Source organism: Notolepis coatsorum, assembly GCF_963971535.1.
Source record: "Notolepis coatsorum genome assembly, chromosome: 14".
Lineage (NCBI taxonomy): Eukaryota > Metazoa > Chordata > Actinopteri > Aulopiformes > Paralepididae > Notolepis > Notolepis coatsorum.
Genome location: NC_140178.1, coordinates 87,526,119 through 87,540,830, shown reverse-complemented (window position 1 = coordinate 87,540,830; position 14,712 = coordinate 87,526,119). Strand labels below are relative to the sequence as shown.

At 48.5% G+C, this 14,712-nt stretch overlaps 1 protein-coding gene across 1 annotated transcript in view; it reads left to right on the top strand.

Moving 5' to 3' along the window:
• The window catches only part of myo15aa (myosin XVAa), a gene marked incomplete at both ends in the record, with an annotated part of 162,716 nt that overhangs the window by 63,589 nt on the left and 84,415 nt on the right, over positions 1–14,712 (top strand). Inside the window, 5 exon segments of the mRNA XM_084329168.1 lie at positions 5,406–5,501; positions 5,745–5,980; positions 9,792–9,982; positions 13,234–13,306; positions 14,599–14,669. Of these exon segments, the coding sequence (XP_084185294.1) occupies positions 5,406–5,501; positions 5,745–5,980; positions 9,792–9,982; positions 13,234–13,306; positions 14,599–14,669 (667 nt within the window).

Below are 14,712 nucleotides of genomic sequence, written 5' to 3'. Positions count from 1 at the left end.
CCAGAGTCGAAGACGAGAAGATGATATGCATTTCAGTCTGTTTTGGAAGTAGAATCTTTACTGTCGTCAAACAGTGACCTCTAAGGCACAAGATGACAACATAGTACGTAGCTTTGTTAAGTTTGATGTGTGAATTTGGATTTCAGAGGATATACGGGCTGTTTACCCCAAGAGAGGTCTAGAAAAAATCACAGTATAAATAAGTTAACTAGATCAGATAAGCTAAGACAAGATATTCTTTATTGAACATGTAGGCCATAATAGCAGTAGCACTAAGCTGTAGCACGCTCTCTTGTAGCACGACCCCTCTGTAGTGACCCTGTAGAGACCCTGACGAGACCCTCTGTAGAGACCCTCTGTAGAGACCTCTGTCGAGACCTCTGTAGAGACTTGTAGAGACCCTCTGTAGAGACCCTCTGTAGAGACCCTCTGTAGAGACCGCTCTGTAGAGACCCTCTGTAGAGACCCTCTGTAGAGACCCTCTGTAGAGACCCATCTGTAGAGACCCTCTGTAGATTGACCCTCTGTAGTGACCCTCTGTAGTGACCCACTGTAGAGACCCTCTGTAGTGACCCTCTGTAGAGACCCTCTGTATGACCCCTGTAGAGACCCTCTGTAGTGACCCTCTGTAGAGACCCCCTGTCGTGACTGTAGAGACCCTCTGTAGAGACCCTCTGTAGTGCCCCTCTGTAGTGACCCTCTTTAGTGACCCTCTGTAGAGACCCTCTGTAGAGACCCTCCCTGTAGAGACCCTCTGTAGTGACCCTCTGTAGAGACCCTCTGTAGAGACCCTCTGTAGTGACCCTCTGTAGCACGACCCTCTGTAGTGACCCTCTGTAGAGACCCTCTGTAGTGACCCTCTGTAGAGACCCTCTGTAGTGACCCTCTGTAGAGGACCCTCTGTAGAGACCCTCTGTAGAGACCCCTCTGTAGTGACCCTCTGTAGAGACCCTCTGTAGAGACCCTCTGTAGAGACCCTCTGTAGTGACCCTCTGTAGCACGACCCTCTGTAGCTCGACCCCTGTAGAGACCCTCTGTAGAGACCCTCTGTAGTGACCCTCTGTAGCACGACCCTCTGTAGTGACCCTCTGTAGAGACCTTGTAGTGACCCTCTGTAGAGACCCTCTGTAGAGACCCTCTGTAGAGACCCTCTGTAGTGACCCTCTGTAGTGACCCTCTGTAGTGACCCTCTGTAGCACGACCCTCTGTAGTGACCCTCTGTAGAGACCCTCTGTAGAGACCCTCTGTAGTGACCCTCTGTAGTGACTCTCTGTAGTGACCCTCTGTAGAGACCCTCTGTAGAGACCCTCTGTAGAGACCCTCTGTAGAGACCCCCTGTAGTGACCCTCTGTAGAGACCCTCTGTAGTGACCCTCTGTAGCACGACCCTCTGTAGAGACCCTCTGTAGTGACCCTCTGTAGTGACCCTCTGTAGTGACCCTCTGTAGTGACCCTCTGTAGAGACCCTCTGTAGAGACCCTCTGTAGTGACCCTCTGTAGTGACCCTCTGTAGTGACCCTCTGTAGTGACCCTCTGTAGAGACCCTCTGTAGTGACCCTCTGTAGAGACCCTCTGTAGTGACCCTCTGTAGTGACCCTCTGTAGTGACCCTCTGTAGAGACCCTCTGTAGTGACCCTCTGTAGAGACCCTCTGTAGTGACCCTCTGTAGAGACCCTCTGTAGTGACTCTCTGTAGAGACCCTCTGTAGTGACCCTCTGTAGAGACCCTCTGTAGTGACCCTCTGTAGTGACCCTCTGTAGAGACCCTCTGTAGTGACCCTCTGTAGTGACCCTCTGTAGTGACCCTCTGTAGTGACCCTCTGTAGTGACCCTCTGTAGTGACCCTCTGTAGAGACCCTCTGTAGTGACTCTCTGTAGTGACCCTCTGTAGAGACCCTCTGTAGAGACCCTCTGTAGTGACCCTCTGTAGAGACCCTCTGTAGTGACCCTCTGTAGTGACCCTCTGTAGAGACCCTGTAGTGACCCTCTGTAGTGACCCTCTGTAGAGACCCTCTGTAGAGACCCTCTGTAGTGACCCTCTGTAGAGACCCTCTGTAGAGACCCTCTGTAGTGACCCTCTGTAGAGACCCTCTGTAGTGACCCTCTGTAGTGACCCTCTGTAGAGACCCTCTGTAGTGACCCTCTGTAGAGACCCTCTGTAGTGACCCTCTGTAGAGACCCCCTGTAGAGACCCTCTGTAGAGACCCTCTGTAGAGACCCTCTGTAGTGACCCTCTGTAGTGACCCTCTGTAGAGACCCTCTGTAGAGACCCTCTGTAGTGACCCTCTGTAGTGACCCTCTGTAGTGACCCTCTGTAGTGACCCTCTGTAGTGACCCTCTGTAGCACGACCCTCTGTAGAGACCCTCTGTAGAGACCCTCTGTAGTGACCCTCTGTAGTGACCCTCTGTAGTGACCCTCTGTAGTGACCCTCTGTAGTGACCCTCTGTAGAGACCCTCTGTAGTGACCCTCTGTAGAGACCCTCTGTAGTGACCCTCTGTAGAGACCCTCTGTAGTGACCCTCTGTAGTGACCCTCTGTAGAGACCCTCTGTAGTGACCCTCTGTAGTGACCCTCTGTAGTGACCCTCTGTAGAGACCCTCTGTAGTGACCCTCTGTAGTGACCCTCTGTAGTGACCCTCTGTAGAGACCCTCTGTAGTGACCCTCTGTAGAGACCCTCTGTAGAGACCCTCTGTAGAGACCCTCTGTAGTGACCCTCTGTAGAGACCCTCTGTAGAGACCCCCTGTAGTGACCCTCTGTAGTGACCCTCTGTAGAGACCCTCTGTAGTGACCCTCTGTAGTGACCCTCTGTAGAGACCCTCTGTAGTGACCCTCTGTAGAGACCCTCTGTAGAGACCCTCTGTAGAGACCCTCTGTAGAGACCCCCTGTAGTGACCCTTTGTAGAGACCCTCTGTAGTGACCCTGTAGTGACCCTCTGTAGCACGACCCTCTGTAGAGACCCTCTGTAGTGACCCTGTAGTGACCCTCTGTAGTGACCCTCTGTAGTGACCCTCTGTAGTGACCCTCTGTAGTGACCCTCTGTAGTGACCCTCTGTAGTACGGCCCTGTAGTGACCCTCTGTAGTGACCCTCTGTAGCACGACCCTGTAGTGACCCTCTGTAGTACGGCCCTGTAGTGACCCTCTGTAGTGACCCTCTGTAGTACGGCCCTGTAGTGACCCTCTGTAGCACGGCCCTGTAGTGACCCTCTGTAGCACGGCCCTGTAGTGACCCTCTGTAGCACGGCCCTGTAGTGACCCTCTGTAGCACGACCCTGTAGTGACCCTCTGTAGCACGGCCCTGTAGTGACCCTCTGTAGCACGACCCTCTGTAGTACGGCCCTGTAGTGACCCTCTGTAGAGACCCTCTGTAGAGACCCTCTGTAGTGACCCTCTGTAGAGACCCTCTGTAGCACGACCCTCTGTAGTGACCCTCTGTAGAGACCCTCTGTAGTGACCCTCTGTAGTGACCCTCTGTAGAGACCCTCTGTAGTGACCCCCTGTAGTGACCCTGTAGAGACCCTCTGTAGTGACCCTCTGTAGAGACCCTCTGTAGAGACCCTCTGTAGAGACCCTCTGTAGTGACCCTCTGTAGTGACCCTCTGTAGAGACCCTCTGTAGTGACCCTCTGTAGAGACCCTCTGTAGTGACCCTCTGTAGTGACCCTCTGTAGAGACCCTCTGTAGTGACCCTCTGTAGTGACCCTCTGTAGAGACCCTCTGTAGCACGACCCTCTGTAGAGACCCTCTGTAGTGACCCTCTGTAGTGACCCTCTGTAGAGACCCTCTGTAGTGACCCTCTGTAGTGACCCTCTGTAGTGACCCTCTGTAGTGACCCTCTGTAGTGACCCTCTGTAGTGACCCTCTGTAGTGACCCTCTGTAGAGACCCTCTGTAGTGACCCTCTGTAGAGACCCTCTGTAGTGACCCTCTGTAGTGACCCTCTGTAGAGACCCTCTGTAGTGACCCTCTGTAGAGACCCTCTGTAGAGACCCTCTGTAGTGACCCTCTGTAGTGACCCTCTGTAGAGACCCTCTGTAGAGACCCTCTGTAGAGACCCTCTGTAGAGACCCTCTGTAGTGACCCTCTGTAGTGACCCTCTGTAGTGACCCTCTGTAGAGACCCTCTGTAGAGACCCTCTGTAGAGACCCTCTGTAGTGACCCTCTGTAGTGACCCTCTGTAGAGACCCTCTGTAGTGACCCTCTGTAGTGACCCTCTGTAGAGACCCTCTGTAGTGACCCTGTAGTGACCCTCTGTAGAGACCCTCTGTAGTGACCCTCTGTAGAGACCCTCTGTAGAGACCCTCTGTAGAGACCCTCTGTAGAGACCCCCTGTAGTGACCCTTTGTAGAGACCCTCTGTAGTGACCCTCTGTAGTGACCCTGTAGTGACCCTCTGTAGCACGACCCTCTGTAGAGACCCTCTGTAGCACGACTCTGTAGTGACCCTGTAGTGACCCTCTGTAGTGACCCTCTGTAGTGACCCTCTGTAGTGACCCTGTAGTGACCCTCTGTAGTGACCCTCTGTAGTGACCCTCTGTAGTGACCCTCTGTAGCGACCCTCTGTAGCGACCCTCTGTAGTGACCCTCTGTAGTACGGCCCTGTAGTGACCCTCTGTAGTACGGCCCTGTAGTGACCCTCTGTAGCACGACCCTGTAGTGACCCTCTGTAGCACGGCCCTGTAGTGACCCTCTGTAGCACGGCCCTGTAGTGACCCTCTGTAGCACGACCCTGTAGTGACCCTCTGTAGTACGGCCCTGTAGTGACCCTCTGTAGTACGGCCCTGTAGTGACCCTCTGTAGCACGGCCCTGTAGTGACCCTCTGTAGCACGGCCCTGTAGTGACCCTCTGTAGCACGGCCCTGTAGTGACCCTCTGTAGCACGACCCTGTAGTGACCCTCTGTAGCACGGCCCTGTAGTGACCCTCTGTAGCACGACCCTGTAGTGACCCTCTGTAGCACGACCCTCTGTAGTACGGCCCTGTAGTGACCCTCTGTAGTGACCCTGTAGTGACCCTCTGTAGTGACCCTGTAGTGACCCTCTGTAGTGACCCTGTAGTGACCCTCTGTAGTACGGCCCTGTAGTGACCCTCTGTAGCACGGCCCTGTAGTGACCCTCTGTAGCACGACCCTCTGTAGTACGGCCCTGTAGTGACCCTCTGTAGCACGACCCTCTGTAGCACGACCCTCTGTAGTGACCCTCTGTAGTACGGCCCTGTAGTGACCCTCTGTAGCACGACCCTCTGTAGCACGACCCTCTGTAGTGACCCTCTGTAGTACGGCCCTGTAGTGACCCTCTGTAGCACGACCCTCTGTAGCACGACCCTCTGTAGCACGACCCTCTGTAGTACGACTCGTAGCGACCCTCTGTAGCGACTCTCTCTTGACACACTCACTGTATTTCTCTGTAGGAACCAAAGTTTGGGATGCTGATGGCTCCCCTGGAGTCACCACTGACCCGCACAGACGAAGACCTGAAACATGAAGCTCTGGACCTCTTCATCATGGTAAGATGAACTGTGCTCAAGAGAAGACTGGTGCGTTTCACCACACATATTATCATATAGCAAAACCATGTTTTTTCTCTCAAAATGATGATTTGAATGCAACTATGTAAAAATAAAAGTATTAGTTGAGGAGAAACAGGTTCTGAGACCATGTAAGCCTAAATATTTACAAGGGCTTGAAAAGATTCCTCTTTGAACCTGTTTGCTCTAATGTTCTAAGTCGATGTTCTCTGGGTTCTCCAGGTATTGAGGTTCATGGGGGACCCCCACCTGAATGGAGCTCAGGAGAACCTGTTTGGGAACTACATCATCCAGAGAGGCCTGTCGTCGCCGGGTTTAAGAGATGAGATCCTAGCTCAGGTGGCCAACCAGGTTTGGAGGAATGGTAACCCTGACAACGCGGAGAGGGGGTGGCTGCTGCTGCTGGCCTGTGCCTGTGCCTTTGCCCCATCGCCCAAGCTCGACAAACACCTGCTCAAGTGAGATATTAGGGCCGCTCCCTCTTATAGTCAATTAGTCAAGTAATTGTTCGGTCTGGTCTCAGTCAACCAAGACAATTGTTATGCCTGAAATCCCTCAGTAGCTATACAATCAGACAGAAGTTTCTAAACCTACTACCCACACTCTATGCTTTTAGAACCTACTGTCCAGTAAGTAAAAAATCTGCTCATGTTTGTATAAGTATATGTTTTGTTTTTAAGTTATGTTAAGTATAAGTCGTTTTTTTTGTCACATTGCATATTATTAATGTCAACAGTAGCGAAATACGGTGTGGCTGGGAAGGATAGAGGTCTAAGCACTTGCCTACCACCGCAGAGACACAGGTTCGATTCCCAGCAGTGTTACCTCCGGCTTTGTCTGTCGTCTCTAGGAACACAATTGGCAGTGTTTGCACTTTGCAGGTGGGAAGCCGGTGGGATATGACTCCTGGTCATACCCAAACTACTAGTTGATTGGGGCGCCTGTTCAGCAGGGAGGGGATCTGGGGGGAAATGGCATAAACCTCCGTGTGTGTTACTCTCTCCCAGTGAAACTCCTCGCTGTCAGGTGAAAAGAAGCGGCTGGCGACTCCACATGTATCGGAGGAGGCATGTGGTAGTCTACACCCTCCCCAGACCAACAGAGGAGACATGTGGCTACACCCTCCCCAGACCAACAGTATGGCAGCATGTGGTATTCTACACCCTCCCCAGACCGACAGTATGGCAGCATGTGGTATTCTACACCCTCCCCAGACCGACAGTATGGCAGCATGTGGTATTCTACACCCTCCCCAGACCGACAGTAGGGCAGCATGTGGTAGTCTAGTCTACACCCTCCCCAGACCTACAGTATTTATAGGAATGGCCTTGTTTTTCAATGTGTATATAATGTAAATATCTGTAGATGACAGCATCTACTCGTAGATCTCAAAGGAGGAGGACAACAGAGAGAGAGTGTGTGTTTCAGAGCAGCAGGCAGAGACCTGGAGATGGGGGGGGGGGAGGGGGGGGGGGGGACTTTGCCATGCCGTTGCCATGGTATCGTGCCACTTAGTAATGAGGAAAAGGGGGCGGGCCCCTGTTGCTAGGGGAAAGACGTTATGAGCTGTGAGTTCTTCAGAAGACAAATTAGACTAAGACACGAGGCGGAGACGAGCAGACGCGTTGACAGAGACTTTGAAACGATCCCTCCTCCCCTCGCGGGGGGGGGAAGGGAATGCCACGACATCGCTAGCTTCGGCTAACAGGGAAGGGTTTTTGGCTAACGACGAGGCCTCAACCACCATTGGACTAAAAGCAGAAGAGACGGTAGAATAATGAATTTAGTTTTTCTTCAAAACTGTTCAAGGACATTTCAGAATTGTTTACATCGTGTACAAGGCTATGTTTATGAAAATAAACATCACGATCTAAGGAAGTAGATCACGTTGCCAGTGTCAAATTCTTTATGAGACGGGGTTGATACAGTGTGTGACAGCCAATGCGAGATAACCAAGTATTGATGACAAACACAACACAGAGGAAAGTCACGGAGGAGCAGGTGACGAGCTGATTAGAGGCTGAAGAACACTGTAATCTTTCAGTATGGCAGCATGTGGTAGTCTACACCCTCCCCAGACCAACAGTAGGGCACGTACACAAATCACAAACACACAGACATATGCAGAATTGATAAATTCACGAGCCAATATCAACACTTTAACATTTACTTACTTTTAACACTTTCAGTGCCGGCCATTAACATGGTAAAGCATGGTTAAATGCCACCACCCACTTCAATGATAGTGTTGTGAACGCATAATCTCTGTCTTAAATTATGGCTATGTGTCTAATCTGCCCGTCGTTTATCAATGACTTGTTTGCAGTCAACATTGTCGAAACGGATTGTTTTTTAATCGCTTCATTTCCGTTTTATAGCATTTTGAAAAGCCCTCGTTTTCAAGGAAAATATAAAGATTCCGTGATAAACGGCATTTACTGGAATATTCTGGCATACACAAAAACGTTGTCATTTTTCGGCCTATTTATGAATAGTTTTCAAATAAACGCTAGATTATCGATAGTATATGTGTAATTATGCACGCTATAGAAGCGGGCTGAAATATCGATTCTCTCATTTCCTGATCGCACACACAGACACACACGCATAGGGCAAACGCTGATATCTCTGTGAAAATAGCTCTGATTATCCTAAGACTGGTAAAATAAATTCCTTACCTCAGATACCTCAGATGTTATCCAAAAAGATTATTCCAATTCCTGATCGCCATTCCAAATATCGATCGCGTTTATTGATTCAGCGTTGGGTACTGTAAATACATAATCCACACGTTTTCCGGGCCGGCGATCACAATGGATTCTTCAGTTGGCTTGACGGAAAAGTTAAATGAGGAAACTGCCCCCCCCCCCTTCATCAGTCTAAAGTAATGGGGTGCAGTTACACAGGGAGAGACGATAGGGGGCGGTATCTTCCCAATTGAGCTCAGAGAGAGTCTGCAACACTAACCTGAGACTCGATTGATGAAATACGACAAACAAACGCTATATAGCGTTGGCAGCACTCAACGGTCGGCATGAACTAACGACAAAACGCGTGGCTGGCATTCAAAGTGTTAATAACTGTGACACTAATGACACGTTGACCTGCTTCAACTGATGGGATGCACCACCATATGGTTTGGAAACACCAACCAGAACGACCGCAGAGTACTGGAGAGAGTAGTGTGAATGGCCAAAAAGATCTGCAGATGCAAACTACGCACCATTCACAGTATCTTCACCGAGCGGTGCGTCAGCAAGGCACACAGGATCCTGAAGGACCCCAGCCACCCAAACCACAAACTGTTCGAGCTCATGCCGTCTGGCAGACTGTACCCCAGTCTCAGATCCACATCCAAGAGAACACTGACAATACTAAGACTCAACATGATCACATGAGCATACACACAAAAGCACCTTAAGTGACACAAGCACACTTATTACACACACACTGCTGATAATTACATTATAGAATAATTTGTTTATTGTTGTTTACAACTCTACTACGTTTGAGGAGCCGGGAAAAACAAGCATCTCACATTTTCTGAATGTATGTACTGTGACAGATCCACTCCCCCCTCCTGGGGATATGTAAGGGAAGGAATATCCGTCACGTGGGTAGAGGATTAGGACTGATGTACATTCACCTCACACACACACACACTAGCTGATTGCGCTGATATAGTACACCTGCACATAATTAGTAGAGACACACCCCATGTGCACTCACAAGCATCTCACCCAGTACATTAACCAGGGGAGGGACAGAGGTTAGTTGAGCAGAGTTTGGTGTTGGAGTAGAGAGAGTGTTATTAGTGTTCAGAGTGTGTGACGGTGAGAGGAAGTAGAGGAGAGGAGCTAGTGTGATAGGTGTGCCTTGTTGACGACCCCTGGAACGGCTAAGAACCCCCCCTGTGTACTGACCTTGTTTGGACCAGACGACGACCCTGAACCCTGGACAGTCCCTCTTTCTGTCGGCAAGCCTGTATTCGTGTATCGACCCCGGAATGGAACCTGACTATTCTACTGCTCTACCCATCTGGATTTACCGCCTAATCAATAAATACTTGTATTGATTGATATTGCTCTTGTGTGGACCTTCGCTTTTGTTTGTATTTGAACCGTGGCGAACCTGCATCCTATCAGGTTCGTCACAGTACATTTAAAAAGGTTGTGACAATAAAATTATCTGAATCTGAATCATCTGTCCTTTCCTTCACACCTGTCCTCTCATCACCAACCCTTTCCCCACCTGTCCTGTTCTCCCAAGGTTTGTGTCTGACCACGCCCCCAACGGTTGCCAGGCGCTGCTGCAGCACCGACTCATACAAGCCAACCAGAAGTCCCAGCTGGGATCAGGCTCCATCCCCGAGACCGCTCGGACCTATCCGCTGTCTCTGCTGGAGTGGACAGCCAATAGGAAGAAGGCTAATATGGTGCTGCAGGTGCACTGCCCCGATGGTGAGTTGCCCTCCTTCCTTGTCTGTTGCAACGTTTATATTTTACCAAGGTTTAGTCACCCAAGTGGAAGTAAATTATATGGGATCAGGTTTCTACAGTAGGTGGCTTGCTCAATAGAATCCTGGTCCCAAAACGTGAATCGTGAATCCTGAACCGGTGGTCGTTGTAGATGGCTAGACGTGATTTCCTAAAGACTTGTTCTGTTGCTTGGCTGAAGGGTCTAGGGGACAGTGATGGAAAGAGACTACGTCAAAGAACATCCACCTTGGGGCGGCCGGGTAGTGCAGCGGACTAAGCGCCTGTCTACCGCCACAGAGACAGAGGGATCGAATCCAGCTGTGGTGCTTCCGGGTTGGCCGACCGTCCATACTAACACAATTGGCAGTGTTAGAGGGTGGGAAACCCGGCAAGGATGGGTCCTGGTCGTTGTAAACAGCGACTCCTACAGTTCGGTCGGCGTGCTTGCACAGCGAGGGAAAGACCTGGGGGAGGTAGTGTGACCTTCCACACGTTACACTCTCCCAGTGAGAGTCCGCGCTGCCAGGTGAAAAGAAGCGGTGGGCTGGGTAACCATGTGTCGGATGAAGCATGTGATAGTCTCCGCCCTCCCAGACCGACGGTAGGGGGTAGAGTGCGCAATGACCAGGAAGGGGATTGGGAATTGGCATAACGAGTCTAACGACTAACATTGGGATGGGAGAAAAATGGAAAAAGAGGGAGGAAAAAGATACAAATTAAAAAAATAACATCCACCAACACAAGCACTTTTTTGTATCAGAATCCTGGTCTAGGTGAATCTGGTTACGTGACACATACACTGTAGCACTCAACACTTTGATGAACATTGTTACTCAGCTGATAGAGTTGTGCTCTTCCTGATGGCTTGTCGTACAGAACTTGTAAGTCGCTTTGGATAAAAGCGTCAGCTAAATGACTAAATCTAAATGTAAATGTAAATACAGTATAAGTGTCATTCCTGTGCAGAATATACAGCAATAGGAACGTAATAAATATGAATATACAGAGCATGATGAGACTAGGCCCGGACTGACCATCGGGACCATCCCGATGGCCTGGCCTGCTAAGTGGCCTGCATGCCCAAATAAATAAATAAATAATTATTTTTATATAATATGTAATATATATATATTTATTTATGTATTTATTAAAATAATAATATGTATCATGTTTTTTTTCAGTCAGGCCAGTGTTTCTAGTTGCGATGGCGTGATAGCATGAGTTGGTTGACCTCTCAGCAGGCCTGGAATTCTTCCCCCACTTAAAAAGTGGCCTGACTGAGGATATATTTCGCACTATATTTCCCGGCCTGAATTATTTTCCCAGTCCGGTCCTGGATGAGACTATGGTGGTTTACTGGGTACAGTGTTAAAGATCCCCTCCACATGTGTTTTTAACAATGTTGTATATTGTTACAGATAAAAAAATGTCATTAGATTACTGAAAATGCCTTAGCAGCATCCATACATCTCATACACTCTCATTGAGAATGCAAGAATCTATGAACGTTTTCATGCTTACATCACTAGATGTATCAACTTATTATGTTAGCAGTTAGCATTTCCTGGATGACCGTCTGGCCAGCTGGGCGAATAGAATAGAATAAAAATACTTTATTCATCCCGAGGGAAATTTCTCACTACAAAATGCTCACAGTAAACTGTAAACATTTAGGTAGACAAAACAAAGTATATAAAAATAAGCCTAAGAATAAAATACGGGGGGAGCTCCCGTAGCTCACCGCATATCTCGGCGCTATTTCTGCATCAGGGAAAACCGTGCTCGTCACGGATCTGGGGTACACGAGTTCGATTCCCGGACCCGCCGTATTTTCTCAGTGTCTTCCCCTGCTCTACATCCCATTTCAACCTGTTTCTGTCGGTCATGCTTGACCAGAAAAGCGATAAACGCTAAAAAATTAAGTAAAAAAAAAAGAAAAAAAAAAAAACGGTCCAGGATTTACATTTCCTATGTTATGTATATACATTCTAATATAACATATACAGTCAAATATACAGAAATCTACAGTAAGTGTACAGTAAGTGTAATATTGAACAATGGTGTTTTAAAAGTAAAAGTCCAGGAAGATGGTAACTGTCACCCTGTGCTCAGTGTGCAGTGAAGCACAGTGATGCATTGTAAAGTCTGATGGCTGTTGGAATGAAGGACTTCCTGTGCCGTTCAGTGCTACATCTTGGGAGTCTTAGTCTAGCACTGTCTGTGTATAGTGGGTGGGAGGGGTTGTCCCTGATGGCATGGAGCTTAGCAAGGCTCCTCCTCTCCGCCACCACCGCTAGAGAGTCCAGCTCCACCCCTACCACATTACTGGCCTTCCTGACCAGCTTATCCAGCTTGTTTGTGTCCCCCGCTCTCGGTCCGCTGCCCCAGCAGGTCACAGCGTACAAGAAGGCGCCAGCCACCACCAACTCGTAGAACATCCTCAACATCCTTGTCCAGACGTTGAAGGATCTCAGCTTTCTGAGGAAGTAGAGTCGGCTCTGGCCCTTCTTGTAGAGCGACCATGATTGTTTTGCAGGATTAGTTGCGTCATACAGACAGCTCCGATTTTGAGGCGGACCAGGGAAGCTCCTCCCCTCCACGGGAAGAATGTGAAAGGTAACAAGTTCTGCACAAGTAACAATCTGTATAGTTAAAGTCATGCCTCAAAGAGTTCTTAAGTGGAGAGGATATTTAACTCTTCTCTGTGTAGTGTTCTACTCTTATAGACAAGAGTAGAACAACTTGACAACATAAACATTCTGTATGTACCCAAGTTTATTTCCTGGGTTCAAACTGTTCCCCTAGCAACGTAATTGCACTGATAGCGTCTATACCTACATTTAAAATGAGTTAAGAGGAAGGGGAACTTTGTTGTGTGGCCAGACTGCTGGATCCATTACAGCCCTGTGATATTGATCATCATTGATTATTCATAGCCAGTCAGTATCAGGTGGTGGAACATCAAGACTTGGTCTGGACTTGTTTGTTTGCTGTTGATGAGATCTTCTATGATTGTCCTGCGTATGGAAAGACAAAAGACAAAATAAACAGTTTCAGAGCCCAACCCCCTCCTCCTCTTCCTCTGTCTTCTCTCCCTCTTTGTCTGTCTGTCTGTCTCTCTCCCCCGTCACTCTCTCTTCCTGTCTCTCTCCTCTCCATCTCTCCCCTTCTCTCAACATACCCATCTCTCCCCCTTTCTCCATCATACACCCCCCCCCTCTCTCTCTCTGTAGGTGCGTCATTCCTCTGTCCAGTCCACCCCTGGACCAGTGGGGAGGATCTAGCCGGAAACATCCTACGTCACAGGTACAATAGACACACCAGTAAGGTACTGGTGGAACTACAGTATGTCAGGCTGGGTTAATGTTCAGGAATGTACTGTATATGGCCTTAGGTGGTTGTTGTTTTTGTTGTTGTTGTTGTTGTTGTTGTTTGGAAGGAGGATATTTCAGACATGGTTAACTCATTCACCGCCATAGCCACGCCCCATCTCTGCTCTCTAGCGCCAGCTTTCCATTGCCTATTTTCACGATGCGTCACGATGTTTGCAGAGCTATATCTATCATTTCTATATTATAGCTATGGATAAAATAGATCGGCTCATTTGACAGACACTATTTGTAGTCCAATATGTAAAAAAGAGTAAACTTTTTCATCTATATGTTCATGTGTTATCCCGTGGTGAATAGTTTCAGAGTGATCCGGGCTAATTCCTGGAAGCTGAGTTATGGAGCGCTATGTGCATTTTGCTCACCTGGACACGATATTATTTCCAAATAAAAGGCATATAATAGGTATGATGTTTCATCATGAAGGCATCAATGGGGGGGGGGGGGGTCGTTTTGTGATGCTCTGATCATCAGCATCGGCATACGTTTTGAATACTACATACGTTGATCGTTGCGATCGATGTGAAATCATTGTAGGATCGAAGTAGGATTGATGTCATATAGTCCTTACCTTTGATAGGAGGTATTGCAAAAAGAATATTCCAATTGTCTGATCGCGATTTCCAGTATTGATGTCCATCGGGTCCCTGACATGAAATGGCACAAAATATGCATCAAGTGTGATGGACGCGTTCCAAGGTGCTCAGATGAAGCGTTTCACTTGCCTGGGTCCAAATTCTCCGCCCGGACCATATAAAATGTAACACACAGTGTGAAATAAGGTTTCAAAGGGTAGGTGATACTGCCACCTAGCAGGATTCGGCCGGCATTGCAATCTCAGGGTCTCAGAATGAGTTCCAATGATAACACAGAGGTCCGTGAGAGTGTATAGAATATTAAAGTCGAAAAAAAGAAAAACGGACCATCGTTATTGGCGGTTAACCGCTGGCGGCCAATAACGAGTATACTCGTGATTGGCGCAGAAAGTGTTAATGCCTCCTGTTTACTTTAGACATTTCAACTATAGGGTATTTATCTATCTATCTATTTACCATGTCTATTCTAGTTATCTTTTTATTATTATTACTATTACTATTGTTTTATTGTAGCGGGCATGGCCAACCCCATTTCATTGTATGCCCTGGTATGTATGTGATGAATAAACTATTGAATCTTGAAAAGTATTTGAAATTGGTACCCTTTTTTCAGGGGTGTGTCGGATTGGTGGAGAGGTGGTTCGATTCTGATGAAGGAGCATGGCCAGTGGGTGGAGTTAGCGGGTCACGACTATGTGATGGACCTGATCTCAGACCTGGAGCTTCC